The sequence below is a fragment of the Ascaphus truei genome, chromosome 17 (genome assembly GCF_040206685.1).
Source record: "Ascaphus truei isolate aAscTru1 chromosome 17, aAscTru1.hap1, whole genome shotgun sequence".
Taxonomy (NCBI): Eukaryota; Metazoa; Chordata; class Amphibia; order Anura; family Ascaphidae; genus Ascaphus; species Ascaphus truei.
This window is the reverse complement of record NC_134499.1, coordinates 9,526,250-9,548,458: the sequence shown is the minus strand read 5'-3', so window position 1 is coordinate 9,548,458 and position 22,209 is coordinate 9,526,250. Positions and strand designations below refer to the sequence as shown.

Sequence of the window (22,209 nt, the reverse complement as noted above, 5' to 3'; positions counted from 1 at the left end):
TGTGTTACAAACGTGATGGATCTCCCCGACCTCCCAGCTCGAGCGGTCCGGCCGACCCGGTGAATGTAATCCTGCCGGAGAGATACTCGGCGTTAAGACTACAGATTCACGCTGCGGGGCTCATTTATACTAAACTATTTTATTGCAACAAATAAAACGGTCAACAGATTTTGTCTTTACAAACAAGAGCTCAAATTTTCCATCTGCCATTTTGAACATTTCCCAGTAATAACAAGGTTATTATATAGAATACTTTGCTTAGCATTAACTAGATTGTTGTTGTTTCCCCCACACCTGTATAGTACATTTTATAGGATTTGAGAATACAGGAAGTTTAGTGGGTCAGAAACATGTAATGGATCAGTTCCTCCCGTTTCTTTTTTTTTTTTACCAAGGTGGGAATCAGAGGGTCAGTGGGGCCGCCGTGTTCATTTCAGCTCCAGTGACATCCTGGTTCTCAAGATACTTCCTGGTAAAAGTGCGTTTCAATCCCTTCTGGGACAACAAAATGGCAGTTTAAATCTCACAAGTTACGTGGGCCAATAGGAAGCAGCAACGTCACCTGTAGAATTTATTTCCAGATTGGCCTGTTGACATACAAAGCCCGACATTCCCAGCTATCTGAGAGCTTCTAGTTCCCCACACCCCCATTCGCTCGCTTCCCCCTGCGGGTGAGGGACTCCTAACAGTTCCCGGAATCTCTGTGACTTCCTCTGGCGCCCGAGCTCTTAGCCGCGCTGCTCCCACGCTCTGGAACATTCTGCCTCGTACAGTTCCAGAGGCCTCTCTCTGGGAATCTATTACAGGCTCAGGAACTACCTGCTTACCCAGGCATTTAATTAATGAGCCACAACCGTCCGGCGTTTAATACCAGCAGCTCCGTCCCATCCTGTGTTGTATCTTTCCTTGTGTTTGGTCTTGTTTATAAAACATTGAGGTTTTCTTCCCTTTTCCTTTTTGTAACTGAAGTGATCAGAGTCACATAGGGAAAAAAGCGCTATATAAAGTTATTATAATTATTATCTGTGGCGGCTTCCTATTGGCCCACGCGACGCAGAGGCTTTAAATGAAGTAAAAACAAGTTTCACAACTTCAGTTGCAATACTTTGAAATGTTCTCAATTTGTCAAAATGGTCTTTAACGGTCATTAAAATGCATGGTGTAGTACTACTGCAAACCTAAATGCAATATTCTCTGTATAACAGGGGGACGAGGGGGGCGAACATTAATTTCCCTTAAATTGCAACACTAAAGATTTAATTCCAAAAAACACTCCGTGAGAATTCAGTTCCAGAAGTTCAAATGGTGATATCAAACGTGATCCTTTGTGTGACCCAATATGCAAAAATACCATCTATTTTTTAGACCCACATAATGCTGCATAATCCAAATATAATAACCATTGTATCTCTCCTAATTCTACCCGACATGCAGCAGAGCCTGCAATCCAATGTCATGAACCATTTCTATTTACAACGTTCAAATAAGGATGTTTAGCAACATATGTCGTGCCAATAATGGCAAGCCAGCTTGCGCCTCCAAATGTAAAATGACAGCAGCGTCCTACTAGGCGAACAAGATTTCAAATAGAGGTGCGAAACGCACGTCGGGCGTCACTTCCGGCGGCGAGGCTCCCTGTCCTAGCATCTACGCAGCTGACGTGTAGAGGTTACGATAAGCGGTTCTAAGATCTGGCATCTGAACTTACACATACGAGTTACGTAACTGGTTATACTTTTTGCCTCGGGGTTGGATGTCCAGGTCCCTATATCGATGCACCTCTCTCCTTTATCCGCGCTCTGGCTGAGCCCTATCTCCAGTTTCAGTGATTTATGAGCGAGTTTTTCCGTGTATTTTGAACCTTACTATTATTGTTCTACCTATTGAAAGATGAGGTGCTTAGTTCTATATTGCTCCGCTTCCTCTAACTATTCATGGTTTAGATAGATTGTGGACCCGGTACGGATTCTGGTAATGGTGGGAAACTTTGTTTGCAACCTACATTTGAGCTGGACTGACATTCAAGTACCGGTTCTTGCATCACGATTTTCAGGTCTCGTCCTGGATAGAGATTGTTTTTACTTGGATTTTAAACTTTTTCTTCACGATTTCTCTTTTTCTGATAATAAATGCACGGTTTGTATGATCTACTTGGATTTACCCGTTTTGTGTCCACATTTTGTAGATTTACTGACATTCCCTGCGATTGGAGTTGTTTCTTAATTGGTGTTTTGTTACACATGGATTACGCCTGTACATTTGCTCAGTGTTTCCTTGTAACCCTCAAAAAATCCAAAGATGGCGGGGGCGCACTCCACTCCTTTCAAAATGGTGGCTGGGAAGTGAGAATTGCAGCAGAAATATCTCCGTAGACTTCAAATAGGGAACAGCATGAAGGGTATTCCCCAAAACGTTGTACAATAAGTCTGCATCGTTAAAAATACTTGAAAAATGTCTATTTGACTTTTGTTGCTGAGTTTGAGAAAATGCCACGGGATGCTGCTCGCTATTTAAAGTCTTTGTAACCGCACGCGAATGCGTCAAAAGCGGACTACAGACGAGCACGCACAAATGCAATGCATGCTGGGTATTACCCAAAGGTAGAGGGGGGGGAGAAAGAATGAATGGGTTCAAAACCAAACAAAAACCTGTGACATCACAAGGGTGAAGAAATGAAAATGGCGGTGGGCCAGACATATCGCAAGAAGAAATGACCATTGTTAGACAAAGATGGAACTAAACTGGATTCAAAGAAGAAATAAAAGACCAAGGCGATGACCAAAAGTAAGAGGAGGATGAAATCAGAACATTTGTTGGAGTGAGGTGGGGAAGAGACGATGCAACCTCAGTATCCAGAAGGCCTCGTGTTCAACAAGGGATGATGTAGGATGAGGAGAAGAGGGAGAGGGGCATAATATAGATCTGCTCACCTTAGAGTGGGTAGGAATGTCGAAGTTCATCACAACATCCACATGTGGGATATCAAGACCGCGGCTCGCAACGTCTGTGGCCAGGAGGATGGAGCGAGATTTGGCCTTGAACTTGTTCAGAGAGCCCAGCCGCTTGTTCTGCAGAGAAAAGAAAGGTCATTAGCAGAGAGGTAGCGTCTTCGTAACCTACAGGGGGCTGGAGACATGCAGAGAGTGTAACGCTCAGACACACAAGCAGAGAGACGCGCACAGAAACAGGCCACTTTCCTCCCCTAGAGACCATACCCCTGGACACATTTCAGTGTGCAAAGATGGGCTACTAAAATGGTACATGGTCTAAAGCAGGGGGGCTCAACTCCAGTCCTCAAGACCTCTCAAGAGGTCAGGTTTTAAGGATATCCCTGCTTCAGCACAGGTGGCTCAATCAGTGGCTCAGTTTTTGACTGAGCCACCTGTGCTGAAGCTGGAATATCCTTAAGACCTGACTTGTTGGGAGGGGTCTTGAGGACTTTAGTTGAGCACCTGTGGTCTGCAGCATTAGATTTATTAGGAAAGACAAAAGGACATCAATACATACAGCTTCCGGACAGGAGAGACATATGGCAAACGCAAATATATCTGGGGTATCACCAAAGTACAGGAGGGAAGCACATCTCCGAGAAAGAAGTGTTAGAACAAGAGGTCGTTCTCTGCAGCTGGGGGCGGAAGGCGGGGGGGAAAAGACGGACTTCTTTACATAGAGGGTTGTGGATTCTTAAAATATCCTCCAGTAAAAGGTGAGAAGCTACAAACCGTAAGAAATGCTCGAGACAGAAGGCGAAATCCTAAATACAGGATCGTCTACGGCCTGAGCTGTGCCCCAGCCGGGATAAGAACGGAGCCTGGCCGAGCTGTGTCCGAGCCGGGATAAGAACGGAGCCTGGCCGAGCTGTGTCCCAGCCGGGATAAGAACGGAGCCTGGCCCGAGGTGCCTCAGCCGGGATAAGAACGGAGCCTGGCCCGAGGTGCCTCAGCCGGGATAAGAACGGAGCCTGGCCCGAGGTGCCTCAGCCGGGATAAGAACGGAGCCTGGCCCGAGGTGCCTCAGCCGGGATAAGAACGGAGCCTGGCCCGAGCTGTGTCCGAGCCGGGATAAGAACGGAGCCTGGCCCGAGCTGTGTCCGAGCCGGGATAAGAATGGAGCTGGCCTGAGCTGTGCCCCAGCCGGGATAAGAACGGAGCCTGGCCTGAGCTGTGTCCGAGCCGGGATAAGAACGGAGCCTGGCCTGAGGTGTGCCCGAGCCGGGATAAGAACGGAGCCTGGCCCGAGCTGTGTCCGAGCCGGGATAAGAACGGAGCCTGGCCCGAGCTGTGTCCCAGCCGGGATAAGAACGGAGCCTGGCCCGAGGTGCCCCAGCCGGGATAAGAACGGAGCCTGGCCCGAGGTGCCCCAGCCGGGATAAGAACGGAGCCTGGCCCGAGCTGTGTCCGAGCCGGGATAAGAACGGAGCCTGGCCCGAGCTGTGTCCCAGCCGGGATAAGAACGGAGCCTGGCCCGAGGTGCCTCAGCCGGGATAAGAACGGAGCCTGGCCCGAGGTGCCCCAGCCGGGATAAGAACGGAGCCTGGCCCGAGGTGCCCCAGCCGGGATAAGAACGGAGCCTGGCCCGAGGTGCCCCAGCCGGGATAAGAACGGAGCCTGGCCCGAGCTGTGTCCCAGCCGGGATAAGAACGGAGCCTGGCCCGAGGTGCCCCAGCCGGGATAAGAACGGAGCCTGGCCCGAGGTGCCCCAGCCGGGATAAGAACGGAGCCTGGCCCGAGCTGGGATAAGAACGGAGCCTGGCCCGAGGTGCCCCAGCCGGGATAAGAACAGAGCCTGGCCCGAGGTGCCTCAGCCGGGATAAGAACGGAGCCTGGCCCGAGGTGCCCCAGCCGGGATAAGAACAGAGCCTGGCCCGAGGTGCCCCAGCCGGGATAAGAACGGAGCCTGGCCCGAGCTGTGTGTCCGAGCCGGGATAAGAACGGAGCCTGGCCCGAGCTGTGCCCCAGCCGGGATAAGAACGGAGCCTGGCCCGAGCTGTGTCCGAGCCGGGATAAGAACGGAGCCTGGCCTGAGGTGTGCCCCAGCCGGGATAAGAACGGAGCCTGGCCCGAGCTGGGATAAGAACGGAGCCTGGCCCGAGGTGCCCCAGCCGGGATAAGAACAGAGCCTGGCCCGAGGTGCCTCAGCCGGGATAAGAACGGAGCCTGGCCCGAGGTGCCCCAGCCGGGATAAGAACAGAGCCTGGCCCGAGGTGCCCCAGCCGGGATAAGAACGGAGCCTGGCCCGAGCTGTGTGTCCGAGCCGGGATAAGAACGGAGCCTGGCCCGAGCTGTGCCCCAGCCGGGATAAGAACGGAGCCTGGCCCGAGCTGTGTCCGAGCCGGGATAAGAACGGAGCCTGGCCTGAGGTGTGCCCCAGCCGGGATAAGAACGGAGCCTGGCCCGAGGTGCCCCAGCCGGGATAAGAACGGAGCCTGGCCCGAGGTGCCCCAGCCGGGATAAGAACGGAGCCTGGCCCGAGCCGGGATAAGAACGGGGCCTGGCCCGAGCTGTGTCCCAGCCGGGATAAGAACGGAGCCTGGGTCGAGGTGCCCCAGCCGGGATAAGAACGGAACCTGGCCTGAGGTGGTTCTATATGTGGAGAAGTGGCCAATTGGGTCGTTTACAGACGAAATTCCCCAACCGGCCACATTGGCACATATAGAATCAGCCCCAGCCAACAGAATAACGCACCTTCAGATCACATATATCCCTCCTCCGCATCACGACACAGTGTCGCACACCGCGTTTCACACCACCGGCACACAGCGTGTCACGCACAGCCACATCACACAGTAACAGATCCCCATACCTGGCTCATTTGCCCATGCAGGGGGATGGCGGTGAAACCCAGGTTACGCAGCATCAGGGCCACTCGCTGTGTGTTGTTGCACGTGCTGCAGAAGATCATGAAGGAATTGCCGGCCAGCTCGTTCAGGATGTAGACGAGGTAACTGTCCTGGAATTGAGAGAAAGCGTAAACAGGTGAGAAAGTGAGCAGTGGGACTGCAGCATTGCAGGGGCCGGGGGGGAAAAGATCCATAGCCAACTCTTCCCAACTCCCTCTAATAACATCACCCTGCAAGAACATAACCCAGCATGTTATACAGTGAAGGGGTGCTGGAAACAGGACGGCTTCCCAACATGGAGTGATAAGAGACATTGGTGGTGATGCAGAGGTAATTTGGAGAAGGTTTAGAGGATAGGAGATATCACCAGCAGCAAAGGTAAGAGTGCTGTATAATAAGCGCGGTGACAACGTGGAATTTACCAACCATGTGTGGCGGCAGATACTGTATATATTGTTCAGAAAATGCTACACGTCTCATACCGGAGGGTGCCGAATAAGGTAAATATAGGAAGGCTGTTGATCCATCACTGGAGCCAGGAAGGCATTTTCCCCCTTAAGGCTGCGCTTATAGTGCCGGCGGCAGCAACGTCGCGTCAAAACAAATGCATTGCCGCCGTCGCGTGCGCTTATAGTCTGCGCGACGCGGCGATCACTGGAAGTCATCTCAATTTGATTTTTCCAGCGACTGCAGCCTGACGTCGCCGGCACTATAACCGCAGCCTGACGTCGCCGGCACTATAACCGCAGCCTGACGTCGCCGGCACTATAACCGCAGCCTGACGTCGCCGGCACTATAACCGCAGCCTGACGTCGCCGGCACTATAACCGCAGCCTGACGTCGCCGGCACTATAACCGCAGCCTGACGTCGCCGGCACTATAACCGCAGCCTGACGTCGCCGGCACTATAACCGCAGCCTGACGTCGCCGGCACCATCAGTGTAGCCTAAAAAAGGCATGAATTTGGGAATATCTCATTGGGGGCAGGGGTGGGCAACTTTAGCCTTCAAGGGCCACCAACTGGTCAGGTTTTAAGGATATCCCTGCTTCAGCACAGGTGGTGCAGTTAACAACTGAACTGGAAAGGAGGTAGTGCACGCACTCAAACATATAGGTGATGGTGGGGTACTTAACTGCCGGTGCGCTGGTTCCGGGGAGCTCCTTCCCCCACCACCCCTCTCCCCTGGACATATGCATTATACACTTTGCAATATTATGATGTACTACTCATATGAATTATATAGGTATATTTATTATACTTGGGGCTGTGTAGTATAAATTTATACAGTCTTATGCAGCTTATAATCCATTGGTTTTATTACATATTTACTACATAGGTATATCATGTATTTTTACATGTCACATATACCTGATCTGTTTTACTTATGGATATCTTTCAGCACTCACAGGGTGATGCACTAAGACCTCAGAACGTACGCTGGTTACAGATTACATCCACAGCACATGTGAGTACTGCACTGATGAAGAGCTGCCCCCCCTATCCAACTCCACCCCCCCCCCCAACGTGTGATGTCATAATGGGGCGTCGCCCTGACATCACTATAGGGGGCGTGGCTTACTGGTGTGTGGTGTGGCAGTGTTTTTTCCCCCCTATGCAGCTCCATGTTGTGCTACCAGGGATACGTGTCACGAAGGCTGACGTCACCACGTGGGCGTCGACGTCGTGCTACTGAGCAGGGAGGGGCGAGTATCAGAGGGGGTTGTACACGTGTGTATAAATATCTGCTGTTCACTTGTATTTGGTAGCCTACACCTTGAGAAAGGCAGTATTACTGCCAAAACGTTGGATTCCTTGGCACATTAAACCTTTTTTCGTTTGTGATTAAGACCGTGTGCCTCATTCTTTATCTGCACTTCTTCGCAGTTAACAACTGAGCCAGCTGTGCTGAAGTTGGGTTCTCTTTAAAACCTGACCTGTTGGTTGCCCTTGACGACTGGAGTTTGGTGGTTATCTTCTTCTGGATCCACAAAAAGTATAAATATAGGGGAGTATCTCACCCAATTAGTTCAACCTAATCTTCCCATGTTAGAAATTGTTCAATCCTGTGCTTCTGGATTCATTGCCATGTACATCAATGGAATCGGATGTGTGATCTTTGTCTAACACATCAGTGCCTTAAAATGATTTAAAAACATGAACACTGGGTCGTATTCCCACCAATAATGGAGATTATGAATCATTTCCAACTTGAATTATTGGTAAAAATACTTTGCATGCTGGAGGGTCTGTCACTTTTCACCAGCCGGAATCGGATTAAGCCGGACTGGTTTGAAACCACTAGCAAGTTTACAATGCAGGACAAGTGACCAAGCTCCAACTCATGAGTCCAGAAGGACGCAGCAGCTCGGTTTCCGAGTCTGCCCTTCCAGGCCCCAGGCGTAGCTGTATAATTGGTGTAAGGCAGCTGGCTAAAGCTCGAGGGAATCCACTCAAAGTGGATAGCAAACCAATGGTCCATTTGCACATCATTACCCAGAAGCCTCCTTTGCAGCTTAACATCTGTAGGCATTGAGGTGAATTAAGCCGGTTTGGGGACCTGTACAAGACATGTAGATACACTCCTGGGTATTCTATCTTTGAAGTATCCATTAACCCTCAATGCCACCAAGTGTTCATCTCTTTCCCATCCAAGGACTTTAATCTATACTAGGGGTGGCCAACTCCAGTCTTCAAAAGTCCCTCTAAGTCACGTTTTCAGAACATCCCAGCTTCAGCACAGGTTGCTCAGAGGCTCAGTCTTCAACAGTCACCTGTGTTAAGCAGGGATAGTCTCAAAACGTGACTGGGCTGGTGGCCCTTGAGGACTGGAGCTGGCCACCTCGGCTCTATACGACACTCAGAGTGGCTGTTCGGAGCCTTTGGCGCACACGTGGCAACACTGGACATTTCTAGATCTCTTGTTGCTGAGTGAATTCGGAGGACAGAGGGAATGATGACAGGAAACACGATATTCACGCTAAACTACCATCATTAAACCAACTAAGGGAATAGTGGATGCAAATATAAAACAGCTACATAGATACGGAGAGAAGGAAAACTGCTAAGTATTTAACTATATCATTGGTCGCATTGGGTCTGTGTCTCGTTAGGTACCGGGAGACCCCTGTAACATTGGTGGGACCGGGAATGTTGTGCTTTTATATAGGTGGGACCGGGAATATTGTGCTTTATATAGGTGGGACCGGGAATGTTGTGCTTTTATATAGGTGGGACCGGGAATGTTGTGCTTTATATAGGTGGGACCGGGAATGTTGTGCTTTATATAGGTGGGACCGGGAATATTGTGTTTTTATATAGGTGGGACCGGGAATATTGTGCTTTTATATAGGTGGGACAGGGAATATTGTGCTTTTATATAGGTGGGACCGGGAATATTGTGTTTTTATATAGGTGGGACCGGGAATATTGTGCTTTATATAGGTGGGACCGGGAATATTGTGCTTTATATAGGTGGGACCGGGAATGTTGTGTTTTATATAGGTGGGACCGGGAATATTGTGCTTTATATAGGTGGGACAAGGAATGTTGTGCTTTTATATAGGTGGGACCGGGAATATTGTGTTTTTATATAGGTGGGACCGGGAATATTGTGTTTTTATATAGGTGGGACCGGGAATATTGTGCTTTATATAGGTGGGACCGGGAATATTGTGCTTTATATAGGTGGGACCGGGAATATTGTGTTTTTATATAGGTGGGACCGGGAATATTGTGTTTTTATATAGGTGGGACCGGGAATATTGTGATTTATATAGGTGGGACCGGGAATATTGTGCTTTATATAGGTGGGACCGGGAATGTTGTGCTTTTATATAGGTGGGACCGGGAATGTTGTGCTTTTATATAGGTGGGACCGGGAATATTGTGTTTTTATATAGGTGGGACCGGGAATATTGTGTTTTTATATAGGTGGGACCGGGAATATTGTGCTTTTATATAGGTGGGACTGGGAATGTTGTGCTTTTATATAGGTGGGACCGGGAATGTTGAGCTTTTATATAGGTGGGACCGGGAATATTGTGTTTTTATATAGGTGGGACCGGGAATATTGTGTTTTTATATAGGTGGGACCGGGAATATTGTGTTTTTATATAGGTGGGACCGGGAATATTGTGTTTTTATATAGGTGGGACCGGGAATATTGTGTTTTTATATAGGTGGGACCGGGAATATTGTGTTTTTATATAGGTGGGACCGGGAATGTTGTGCTTTTATATAGGTGGGACAGGGAATATTGTGCTTTTATATAGGTGGGACAGGGAATGTTGTGCTTTTATATAGGTGGGACAAGGAATATTGTGCTTTTATATAGGTGGGAAAGGGAATGTTGTGCTTTTATATAGGTGGGACAGGGAATATTGTGCTTTTATATAGGTGGGACAGGGAATATTGTGCTTTTATATAGGTGGGACAGGGAATATTGTGCTTTTATATAGGTGGGACAGGGAATATTGTGCTTTTATATAGGTGGGACAGGGAATATTGTGTTTTATATAGGTGGGACAGGGAATATTGTGTTTTATATAGGTGGGACAGGGAATATTGAGCTTTTATATAGGTGGGACAGGGAATGTTGTGCTTTTATATAGGTGGGACAGGGAATGTTGTGCTTTTATATAGGTGGGACAGGGAATATTGTGCTTTATATAGGTGGGACAGGGAAGTTTGTGCTTTATATAGGTGGGACAGGGAATATTGTGCTTTATATAGGTGGGACAGGGAAGTTTGTGCTTTATATAGGTGGGACAGGGAATGTTGTGCTTTTATATAGGTGGGACAGGGAATATTGTGCTTTATATAGGTGGGACAGGGAATATTGAGCTTTTATATAGGTGGGACAGGGAATGTTGTGCTTTTATATAGGTGGGACAGGGAATATTGTGCTTTTATATAGGTGGGACAGGGAATGTTGTGCTTTTATATAGGTGGGACAGGGAATGTTGTGCTTTTATATAGGTGGGACAGGGAATATTGTGCTTTTATATAGGTGGGACCGGGAATATTGTGCTTTATATAGGTGGGACAGGGAATATTGTGCTTTATATAGGTGGGACAGGGAAGATTGTGCTTTTATATAGGTGGGACAGGGAATATTGTGCTTTATATAGGTGGGACAGGGAAGTTTGTGCTTTATATAGGTGGGACAGGGAATGTTGTGCTTTTATATAGGTGGGACCGGGAATATTGTGCTTTATATAGGTGGGACAGGGAATGTTGTGCTTTTATATAGGTGGGACCGGGAATATTGTGCTTTATATAGGTGGGACAGGGAATATTGTGCTTTATATAGGTGGGACAGGGAAGTTTGTGCTTTATATAGGTGGGACAGGGAAGTTTGTGCTTTATATAGGTGGGACAGGGAATATTGAGCTTTTATATAGGTGGGACCGGGAATGTTGTGTTTTATATAGGTGGGACAGGGAATGTTGTGCTTTTATATAGGTGGGACCGGGAATATTGTGCTTTATATAGGTGGGACAGGGAAGTTTGTGCTTTATATAGGTGGGACAGGGAAGTTTGTGCTTTATATAGGTGGGACAGGGAATATTGAGCTTTTATATAGGTGGGACAGGGAATGTTGTGCTTTTATATAGGTGGGACCGGGAATATTGTGCTTTATATAGGTGGGACAGGGAATGTTGTGCTTTTATATAGGTGGGACAGGGAATGTTGTGCTTTTATATAGGTGGGACAGGGAATATTGTGCTTTTATATAGGTGGGACAGGGAATGTTGTGCTTTTATATAGGTGGGACAGGGAATGTTGTGCTTTTATATAGGTGGGACCGGGAATGTTGTGCTTTATATAGGTGGGGCAGGGAAGTTTGTGCTTTATATAGGTGGGACCGGGAATATTGTGCTTTATATAGGTGGGACAGGGAATATTGTGCTTTATATAGGTGGGACAGGGAAGTTTGTGCTTTATATAGGTGGGACAGGGAATATTGTGCTTTATATAGGTGGGACAGGGAAGTTTGTGCTTTAAATAGGTGGGACCGGGAATATTGTGTTTTATATAGGTGGGACAGGGAAGTTTGTGCTTTATATAGGTGGGACAGGGAATGTTGTGCTTTATATAGGTGGGACCGGGAATATTGTGTTTTATATAGGTGGGACCGGGAATATTGTGTTTTATATAGGTGGGACAGGGAATGTTGTGTTTTATATAGGTGGGACAGGGAATGTTGTGTTTTATATAGGTGGGACCGGGAAATATTGTGTTTTATATAGGTGGGACCGGGAAATATTGTGTTTTATATAGGTGGGACCGGGAAATATTGTGTTTTAGATAGGTGGGACCGGGAATATTGTGTTTTATATAGGTGGGACCGGGAATATTGTGTTTTATATAGGTGGGACAGGGAATGTTGTGTTTTATATAGGTGGGACCGGGAAATATTGTGTTTTATATAGGTGGGACCGGGAAATATTGTGTTTTATATAGGTGGGACCGGGAAATATTGTGTTTTATATAGGTGGGACCGGGAATATTGTGTTTTATATAGGTGGGACCGGGAAATATTGTGTTTTATATAGGTGGGACCAGGAATATTGTGTTTTATATAGGTGGGACAGGGAATGTTGTGTTTTATATAGGTGGGACCGGGAAATATTGTGTTTTATATAGGTGGGACCGGGAAATATTGTGTTTTATATAGGTGGGACAGGGAATGTTGTGTTTTATATAGGTGGGACCGGGAAATATTGTGTTTTATATAGGTGGGACCGGGAAATATTGTGTTTTATATAGGTGGGACCGGGAATATTGTGTTTTATATAGGTGGGACAGGGAATGTTGTGTTTTATATAGGTGGGACCGGGAAATATTGTGTTTTATATAGGTGGGACCGGGAAATATTGTGTTTTATATAGGTGGGACCAGGAATATTGTGTTTTATATAGGTGGGACCGGGAAATATTGTGTTTTATATAGGTGGGACCGGGAATATTGTGTTTTATATAGGTGGGACCGGGAAATATTGTGTTTTATATAGGTGGGACCAGGAATATTGTGTTTTATATAGGTGGGACAGAATAAGCGGAGGCTGGGAACATGAATTAATTATTGGTGATGCGAATGTCTGCAACCGGTGCTAAAGTGCTGAGTACCTTGAATTTGGACGGGATGAAGATGTAAAACTGCTGAAGTTTTTCTACTGTCTGGTACTTGGACGAGACGGAGCATTTTACTGGGTCTTTCAGAGCCGCACGCTGCAGCTTTTGAACCTGGGGAGAAAAATAATAAAGGGGTCAGAGACCAATAATGAAATAACACGTAATATACGCGTTGCAATCACTGCCGAAGGGGCAGAAACTGGGCCATGCCCCGGGTAATACCCTTTAAAAGGCAGAACACCACTGGATTCAAGCACGTCAGTGTATGTTCATCGGTTACATTAATAACGGCTTTATAATTACCTTCCTCTGTCGCTCTACTGCTAAAACCAACCCAGGCCCTCATTCTCTCCTGTATCAACTATTGTAACCTCCTGCTGTCCGGCCTTTCCGCCTCTCACCTACAATCTATCCTAAACGCTGCTGCCAGAATCACTCTACTCTTTCCTAAATCTGTCTCAGCGTCTCCCCTCATGAAATCCCTCTCCTGGCTTCCGATCAAATCCCGCATCTCACACTCAATTCTCCTCCCCACTTTTAAAGCTTTACACTCTTCTGCCCCTCCTTACATCCCACCCTAATCTCTCGCTATACCCTCCTCACATCTTAAACCTAATCTCTCACTATACCCTCCTCTGCCCCTCCTTACATCTCTCCCTAATATCTCACTATACACTCCTCTGCCCCTCCTTACATCTCACCCTAATATCTCACTATACCCTCCTCTGCCCCTCCTTACATCTCACCCTAATATCTCACTATACCCTCCTCTGCCCCTCCTTACATCTCACCCTAATATCTCACTATACACTCCTCTGCCCTCCTTACATCTCACCCTAATATCTCACTATATTCCCGACTGACTTGCGTTCTGCTCAAGGATTACTTCTCTCTACCCCTTTTGTATCTAAAGCCCTCTCCCGCCTTAAACCTCTCACTGACTGCCCCACACCTCTGGAATGTTCCCCTCTCTATCCACCTTTAAGACTCATCTTAAAATCCACCTCTGTAATGCAGCATATGATCAGCTCCGTGACTGATACTATACACCTCATACATCGACCTTGGCCCCTTGCAGACGCACTTACCAGAACCCCCTCCTACTGTCTTAAGTTCTCCTCACTTACCACTTAGATTGCAAGCTCTTCAGGTCAGGGGCTCCTTTTCCCAATGTCTACTTTAAATATGAAGCGCTTATTCCCTTTGTGTTGTGTGTATTACTGCGGCGACGCATCGTGTGCACGGATGGCGTAAATATAAGATAAACATACTTTCATACACGCAAAAATAGCAGAAAGGGGGCCCAGTCCAGTTAGAAAATATATGATATTTTATTGCTAAAAAGAGAGATCGCCACACTTACAATTTATATAATATAACGCGGGCACAGCGAGCCGGGCACAGCGAGCCGGGCACAGCGAGCCGGGCACAGCGAGCCGAGCACAGCGAGACGGGCACAGCGAGACGGGCACCACGCCTGTAATCAGGCGATGGTTGGTATGTGTATATACTGTATATGAATTGTAAGTGTGGGTATTTTTTATTTAGGCGTATACTATATATTTCTGTAACCTGACAGCGCTCCTTTTTCCTGCCCTGGAGATCGCGGGGTTATAAGGGAGGCAATGTGAACTGGGATTTCCCCCACCATAATAAAAACAACAAAGCCGACCTAACAATGTTGATGACGAGCAAACGGCCTCACCATAAAGATGGTAAAACCTTCCAGAGCATTTACCATGGAAATGGTGTAAAACAAATAAAATGGTACTTGTGGCACTGTCCGTGTAAAAGATGTTCCCTCTGCCACTGTGTCCTCTTACCTTCTTAGTCATGGTGGCGGAGAACAGAAACGTCTTGCGGTCACGAGGGATCACCTTCAGAATCTTGTCCACCTATGGAGACAGAAAGCCATGAAGCGATCTTCCATCACAGAGCAGGCAGATTGTATTACACATCGCTGACAGAGCCGGCGTTAAGTGCGGCCTTAAGCCCTCTAATGAAGTCAATGGGGCTTCCCTTACAGTGACACCGGATCGGGGGCATCGCACCCTACAGAATAAGGGGCTTTCTGGCCAATGTAAACCAGACACAATTAGGCTACGGTGGGTAAAACACGGGATTAAACGTCTCCACCTTACAAAGTGCACCAAAAACAGAAAACCCATGTGTAGCGTTCCACTAGTCACCGAACCGCCCCATCACCACGTCACAGTGGTTACGCTGCAGCCAAGGATTCTGGGAAGTGAGATGCAAATGAGCACCTAATAGGTGAGTAACTTTTAGCTTCCCATCATTTGTATATGGGATTTCCTCGCAGCTGCCTTGGCAAATGTGAGAAACATGTTCATCGGGTTCCCGGAGATATCCAGACGGTTTGTTAGCCGGACAGGCTGATGGTGGCGACGCATTTTGAATAGTTCCATTATCATTTTTTCCCCCAAGTAACTGCCCCAATCGCAGATACCGTTCTATAAAACCACTTCACAAAAAGCTGGATGGCAACCGGTGGCCATGCACGGATACCCCGATACACCGATACCCCGATACGGAGCCACAGACCCCGACGCCTGCCATGATACCGGGGAAGGGAGAGGCTGGGCACCAGGACTGAACGGAAGAACCAAAAGGGGTTTATTGCCTTTACCGGAGCACAAGAGCAAACGGAACACACATAAGGGACAGTGGAGGACCCCGACCGCCAGGTCACTATATACAGCAGTCTGTATCCGCCAGGTCACTATATACAGCAGTCTGTATCCGCCAGGTCACTATATACAGCAGTCTGTATCCGCCTGGTCACTATATACAGCAGTCTGTATCCGCCAGGTCACTATATACAGCAGTCTGTAACAGGCAGGTCACTATATACAGCAGTCTGAATCCGCCAGGTCACTATATACAGCAGTCTGTAACCGCCAGGTCACTATATACAGCAGTCTGTAACAGGCAGGTCACTATATACAGCAGTCTGTAACTGCCAGGTCACTATATACAGCAGTCTGTAACCGCCAGGTCACTATATACAGCAGTCTGTAACCGCCAGGTCACTATATACAGCAGTCTGTAACCGCCAGGTCACTATATACAGCAGTCTGTATCCGCCTGGTCACTATATACAGCAGTCTGTATCCGCCAGGTCACTATATACAGCAGTCTGTATCCGCCAGGTCACTATATACAGCAGTCTGTAACAGGCAGGTCACTATATACAGCAGTCTGTATCCGCCAGGTCACTATATACAGCAGTCTGTATCCGCCAGGTCACTATATACAGCAGTCTGAATCCGCCTGGTCACTATATACAGCAGTCTGTATCCGCCAGGTCACTATATACAGCAGTCTGTAACAGGCAGGTCACTATATACAGCAGTCTGTAACAGGCAGGTCACTATATACAGCACACTATATACAGCAGTCTGTATCCGCCAGGTCACTATATACAGCAGTCTGTAACCACCAGGTCACTATATACAGCAGTCTGTAACAGGCAGGTCACTATATACAGCAGTCTGTATCCGCCAGGTCACTATATACAGCAGTCTGTATCCGCCAGGTCACTATATACAGCAGTCTGTATCCGCCAGGTCACTATATACAGCAGTCTGTAACCGCCAGGTCACTATATACAGCAGTCTGTAACCGCCAGGTGACTATATACAGCAGTCTGTAACCGCCAGGTCACTATATACAGCAGTCTCTAACAGGCAGGTTACTACATACAGCAGTCTGTAACCGCCAGGTGACTATATACAGCAGTCTGTAACCGCCAGGTCACTATATACAGCAGTCTGTATCCGCAAGGTCACTATATACAGCAGTCTGTAACCGCCAGGTCACTATATACAGCAGTCTGTAACAGGCAGGTCACTATATACAGCAGTCTGTATCCGCCAGGTCACTATATACAGCAGTCTGTATCCGCCAGGTCACTATATACAGCAGTCTGTATCCGCAAGGTCACTATATACAGCAGTCTGTAACCGCCAGGTCACTATATACAGCAGTCTGTAACCGCCTGGTCACTATATACAGCAGTCTGTAACCGCCTGGTCACTATATACAGCAGTCTGTAACCGCCTGGTCACTATATACAGCAGTCTGTAACCGCCTGGTCACTATATACAGCAGGGACAATAGGGGAGCCCCTGCTGCGGCCACAATGAATTAAGGCTGTGAACGGTGCACTGGGTGTATATACAGTAATAAAGGATAGAGAGAGAGACCAATGTTGCACTCAAGTTCACCCTTTGGTGATTAGTGAATGAATTAAAACAAACTTTATTAAGAGCAATTGTTAAAATAATGGGTATTAAAACGACGTACTGCAGGTAGGTGGATCAGTAATACTGACAGCCGTATAGGCTCAGGATCAAAAATGGTGGTGTGTGTTTAGGATCTCTATGGGGATAGTGCTCTGAACGAGTAGTAGTATTCAGCACAGTTCCTGGGGGCTGCACTCGTGTATAAACTGTTTTGAACAGCAGCCCCACGGTTACACTTTCTCTGTGCACAACACAGCAATATTAACTCCTCTGAAGTATACCACGCCTATATGTTCCTAGGTGTCAGTATCCTCTGCATAAGGCTTACTTACCATTTCTGCAATTAAGTATCTGATTTACCATCCTCTGACTGGCGCTATATGTGTGTATAGAGGACTCAACACTCTTGCAGAATAGGTTACCTTAGGTCACTTTGACACCGTGCTAGGTACACTATCATTTATTCAAGGAGTTTCAGCTGATCACATACTTTACTGGTATATAGAGTTTATTTGTTTTTTTATATATATATTGGTCACTACTAGTCATATTACCCATCTCTACCTTGGTTTATGCAGACCCTGCCATAGGTGACTAGGAGTTCAAGTAACTACCTGAACACACCCTATAGTATTCCTTTTACACAGGTCCATATTAGGATTTCTGTGTTTGTTTCGTCAGGTGTGTGTGATCTGGATATCCTAAACACACACCACCATTTTTGATCCTGAGCCTATACGGCTGTCAGTATTACTGATCCACCTACCTACAGTACGTCGTTTTAATACCCATTATTTTAACAATTGCTCTTAATAAAGTTTATGTTTTAATTCATTCACTAATCACCAAAGGGTGAACTTGAGTGCAACATTGGGTTTTTTCTCTCTATCCTTTATCACTATATACAGCAGTCTGTAACCGCCAGGTCACTATATACAGCAGTCTGTAACCGCCTGGGAGACGGCAGTTCCTCCATGTGTACAACTTGCAGGAGAGGTGGGGTAGGATCGACCATCCAAATACAGAAAGGGTTTCACCAAGGTGCAGAGGGGAAGAAAGCTTGGGGGAAAAGACGAGCTACAGGGTGAGAGGGTCAGGGGAAGTGTAAGGAAGTACTATTTAACAGAAAGAGTGGTGGATTTGTGGAATGGCCTCCCAGCTGAGGTGGTAGAGCTGTTCGCTGATGTTTGGTAATGTTACAGCTGCACTATTGCTTCAGATACTCACCAACCCTCATCCCATTTCCAATGTCAACTTACCCTGCCTATAGATTGTAAGCTTCTTGTGGCAGGACCTCTTCTAACACATTGCTGGCCTATCCCACCTCCCCTAACACATTGCAGGCCTATCCAACCTCCCCTAACACATTGCTGGCCTATCCCACCTCCCCTAACACATTGCAGGCCTATCCCACCTCCCCTAACACATTGCAGGCCTATCCAACCTCCCCTAACACATTGCTGGCCTATCCCACCTCCCCTAACACATTGCAGGCCTATCCAACCTCCCCTAACACATTGCTGGCCTATCCCACCTCCCCTAACACATTGCAGGCCTTTCCCACCTCCCCTAAAACATTGCAGGCCTATCCCACCTCCCCTAACACATTGCAGGCCTATCCCACCTCCCCTAACACATTGCAGGCCTATCCTACCTCTCCTAAAAGCACATTGCAGGCCTATCCTACATCCCCTAACAGCACATTGCAGGCCTATCCTACCTCTCCTAACAGCACATTGCAGGCCTATCCTACCTCCCCTAACACAATTTTAATCTTCCCTGTAAATGTTACTTATGCCCATAATCATATCTCTAACTGTCCATGAATTATCGGTATTAGAGAGTATTTACATTCACCATTAATTATCTGTAAACTGAATGTGTAACCTGTGTTTAATGCAACGATTCATTACTACTGTATAACTTTTCCTGTCTGCCTCTTGTGTAACAAAGATAACTGTATTTGAATTGTAGTTCTCCAACGGACTGTTAAGTATTGCACTGCCCCTTTAACGCTGCAGACCAAGCAATATCCTACATGTGTTTTTTTTAATGAATCAGTTCTGTACTACGAGAAAATACTTTTAATGTAGTTGTTTTTTTGTTTTTTTTTAAACAATTATGAATGACATTTTTAATGTATTATAATGTAACAAGCATTTACAAAGTCACATCCCCATCCTTTTCTGAAACAGGCTCTGGCACACCCCTTTTTGAGCCCCGCCCTCTCTAGCAGTGCACCAATTGTATCTAGTGACTGCCTGGTCACATGATCTTCCCCAAAGAACTTTGCATCTTCGGTCCTCTTCTGCTGCACTGAGAGCCATTTAGTGAACACACAATCGATTTTCTTCAATCAGCTTATATAAGGGTTTTAACCCTTTCATTTACACACACCATTTATTTTCTGGACACAGGATTATGTTTAAGTCTCCACTTTTGCAGGTGAGAGTTACTGGCCAGTAATGGCCTGTTCTGAGGGGATTATTACCATTATAGGCTAAATGTAGGCTTTTTTCATAAATAAGACACTTTTGTATATTTATATAGATTTTTTTTATTTAAATAAAATGGTAATCACATTAAACCATCTCTATATACAAACTCACAGATACCCAGTAAGCTCATTTAAGACCCAAAAGTTACATACATACATGTCAAAAAGGAGTGCTCCTGGGCAGGGCAATATGAACTATAAACAAACACAGAGCCCAGTGCTACAGGGTATCTGTGTGTTTGTTAACTTTGTCCAGCTGGTCACAGCTGATTTGGAGGTTGGCCCCTCCCAGGTTTAAAGCTCGTCCCATCCCACTTTCATATGCACAGGTCTGCGTGCAGCTGATAGCGACAGGTCTAATACAGAGTATTCTTCCTGCTATTGTCCTGGGATTGAAGAATTTCAATCAGATTTAGAACCATGCAGCCGATTATGACAGATCAATTATGACCATTCTTCCTAGTATGTACAGGTTATTAAGAATTGTAATCCGTGTTAGGACCTGTGAATTATGGTCATGCCTTGAAGGGGCTCACAGGCTTACAATGCTTTGGTCAAAGTGTTAAACTAAATGACCCTTTATTCAAGAGATATATAGGTATTTCACTGTCTATTTTTGCCATTGAATGTAGCACTGGGCTCTGTCTGTTTGTTTGTAGCACCTCTATATACACTTACACTGCAGCTATCTATATCCACACACTGCCGCCCCCTCTGTGTGTACACACACACACACACACACACACACACACACACACACACTGCTGTTACACACACATACAACAGCACCACAGATACTGCAGCTCTAAACACACACACACAAACTTTGCAGCTACACCCACAAACACTGCTGCTGCTGACACACTGCTGCTGCAAACTCTGCAGACAGACACTTACTTTACAGCTACAAACACTCTCTCCCTCCTCTCACCATGGAGCTCTGATCAGGGAGGGAGGGCGGAGGAGTCACTGCCTGGCTGCTGCCTCCTGACCAATCCCCTGTCCTGTCTCAGAGCTGTTCTGACAAAGGAAAAGCCGATTGGCTAGAAATAAAAACTTGGCAAGCTGCCAAAAATTTCGGCCATTACTGAAAGAATAATGCCCAGAATTTTAACCAATCAGAGAGCAGGGATTTCAATAATGCCTGGAATTTTACAGCTTTAGCCTATAATTAAAAAGTACCATGCTCTTAAATCATTAAGTGATATTTTGTCTGTTTAGGGTTCTTTTAAGCATCCCACAGTCTATATCAAATTGCTTTAAGCAGAGGCGTGTATTTACTTTAAAAAAAAAAAATTAAGGATGATGACAGTAAGAGACTTGCAAAGTGCCTTGGACAGAAATAAGGGTATCCTAAATATGAAAGCCAAGGACCACATCGGTTTGGCTTCCACATCATGGACATACGGTTCTCATCTGCCAGCAGGTTCTAGGTTCCGGGCCGGCCAGCGGGTATAGCTGCCGGCAGTACGGTTCTCTCGGCAGGAGAGCGGTGTAGCGAGACGTTCCATGCACAGGTAGGGAGAATTAACACCAGCGCGCAGCTCTCTCCCCCAGCAAGGCACAGGGTCCTGATCTGAACACACACACACACACACTGTATATAGTTCTGTGTCCTACCTGGCAGCATTGAGCTCACCTGTGTTTAAATGAGCCCCGACAATCCAAATCAGGTAGGCTGGATATCTGGATCAGGAGGAACTCCTGGAATCAGATGTCTAGCCTAATCCCCCGGGCAGGACTACTTACAGATGCTTGGATCGGAGGGATTTACAGGCGACATGCAACCTTCCAGTTAATGCCCATCACAGCCCCATTCCATGGCAAGACCAGCATTGTTACAGGACACATGGCCCATTGGGATTGGATTTATTCAGCCACAATCTGCGATGTATATCCTTTGTATGAGGCAGACTGCAGCCAGGGACACCCAATATCATCTCTCCTCCCAACCACCTTACTTACCTCCGTCTCAAAGTCCATGTTGAGGATGCGATCAGCTTCGTCCATCACCAGGTACTTCAGCGCTCGCAGGTTGAAGCCTTTGGTGTTCTCCAGGTGGTCAATAAGGCGCCCGGGCGTGGCTAGCGGGAGACAAAGGGTTACGCTCCGTGCTACAAGGAGTAGAACAATCCTACGGGAGGCGGCAGAATTAGAGTTGCAGCAAAGTTCACATGTTTATTGTATGAAAATGAGCCAATGTGCTGACCTGTGCGAGTCTTCCTCAGGGTCAAAGCGAAGGCCCCCACAGAAGACCCATCCCGGTATAAACGTTGGCTGATCAGCATGCAATGGAGGTGTGAAATTTGCCAATGTTCTGGCACAATGGGTGCCCACATGACGTAGTAGATACGCGCCCTCCCACCCCCCTCCCAAAAAGATGCTCATCTGGTGCGCAGGACGCAAGCTGAACAGATGGCGGACGGGAGGGAGGCGATCGGAGTACCCCTTTGGCACTCGAAGATTTATGG

At 47.0% G+C, this 22,209-nt stretch overlaps 1 protein-coding gene across 3 annotated transcripts in view; it reads right to left on the bottom strand.

The window, feature by feature from the left end:
- The window catches only part of DDX47 (DEAD-box helicase 47), a 35,725-nt gene that overhangs the window by 3,840 nt on the left and 9,676 nt on the right, over positions 1 to 22,209 (bottom strand). For all 3 annotated transcript variants that reach the window (XM_075573861.1, XM_075573862.1, XM_075573863.1), the window contains 6 exons: positions 21,704 to 21,822; positions 14,800 to 14,871; positions 12,971 to 13,087; positions 5,803 to 5,949; positions 2,931 to 3,068; positions 1 to 71 (listed from right to left, as the gene is read on the bottom strand). In XM_075573861.1, the coding sequence (XP_075429976.1) occupies positions 1 to 71; positions 2,931 to 3,068; positions 5,803 to 5,949; positions 12,971 to 13,087; positions 14,800 to 14,871; positions 21,704 to 21,822 (664 nt within the window). The remainder of the gene's footprint in view (positions 72 to 2,930; positions 3,069 to 5,802; positions 5,950 to 12,970; positions 13,088 to 14,799; positions 14,872 to 21,703; positions 21,823 to 22,209) is intronic.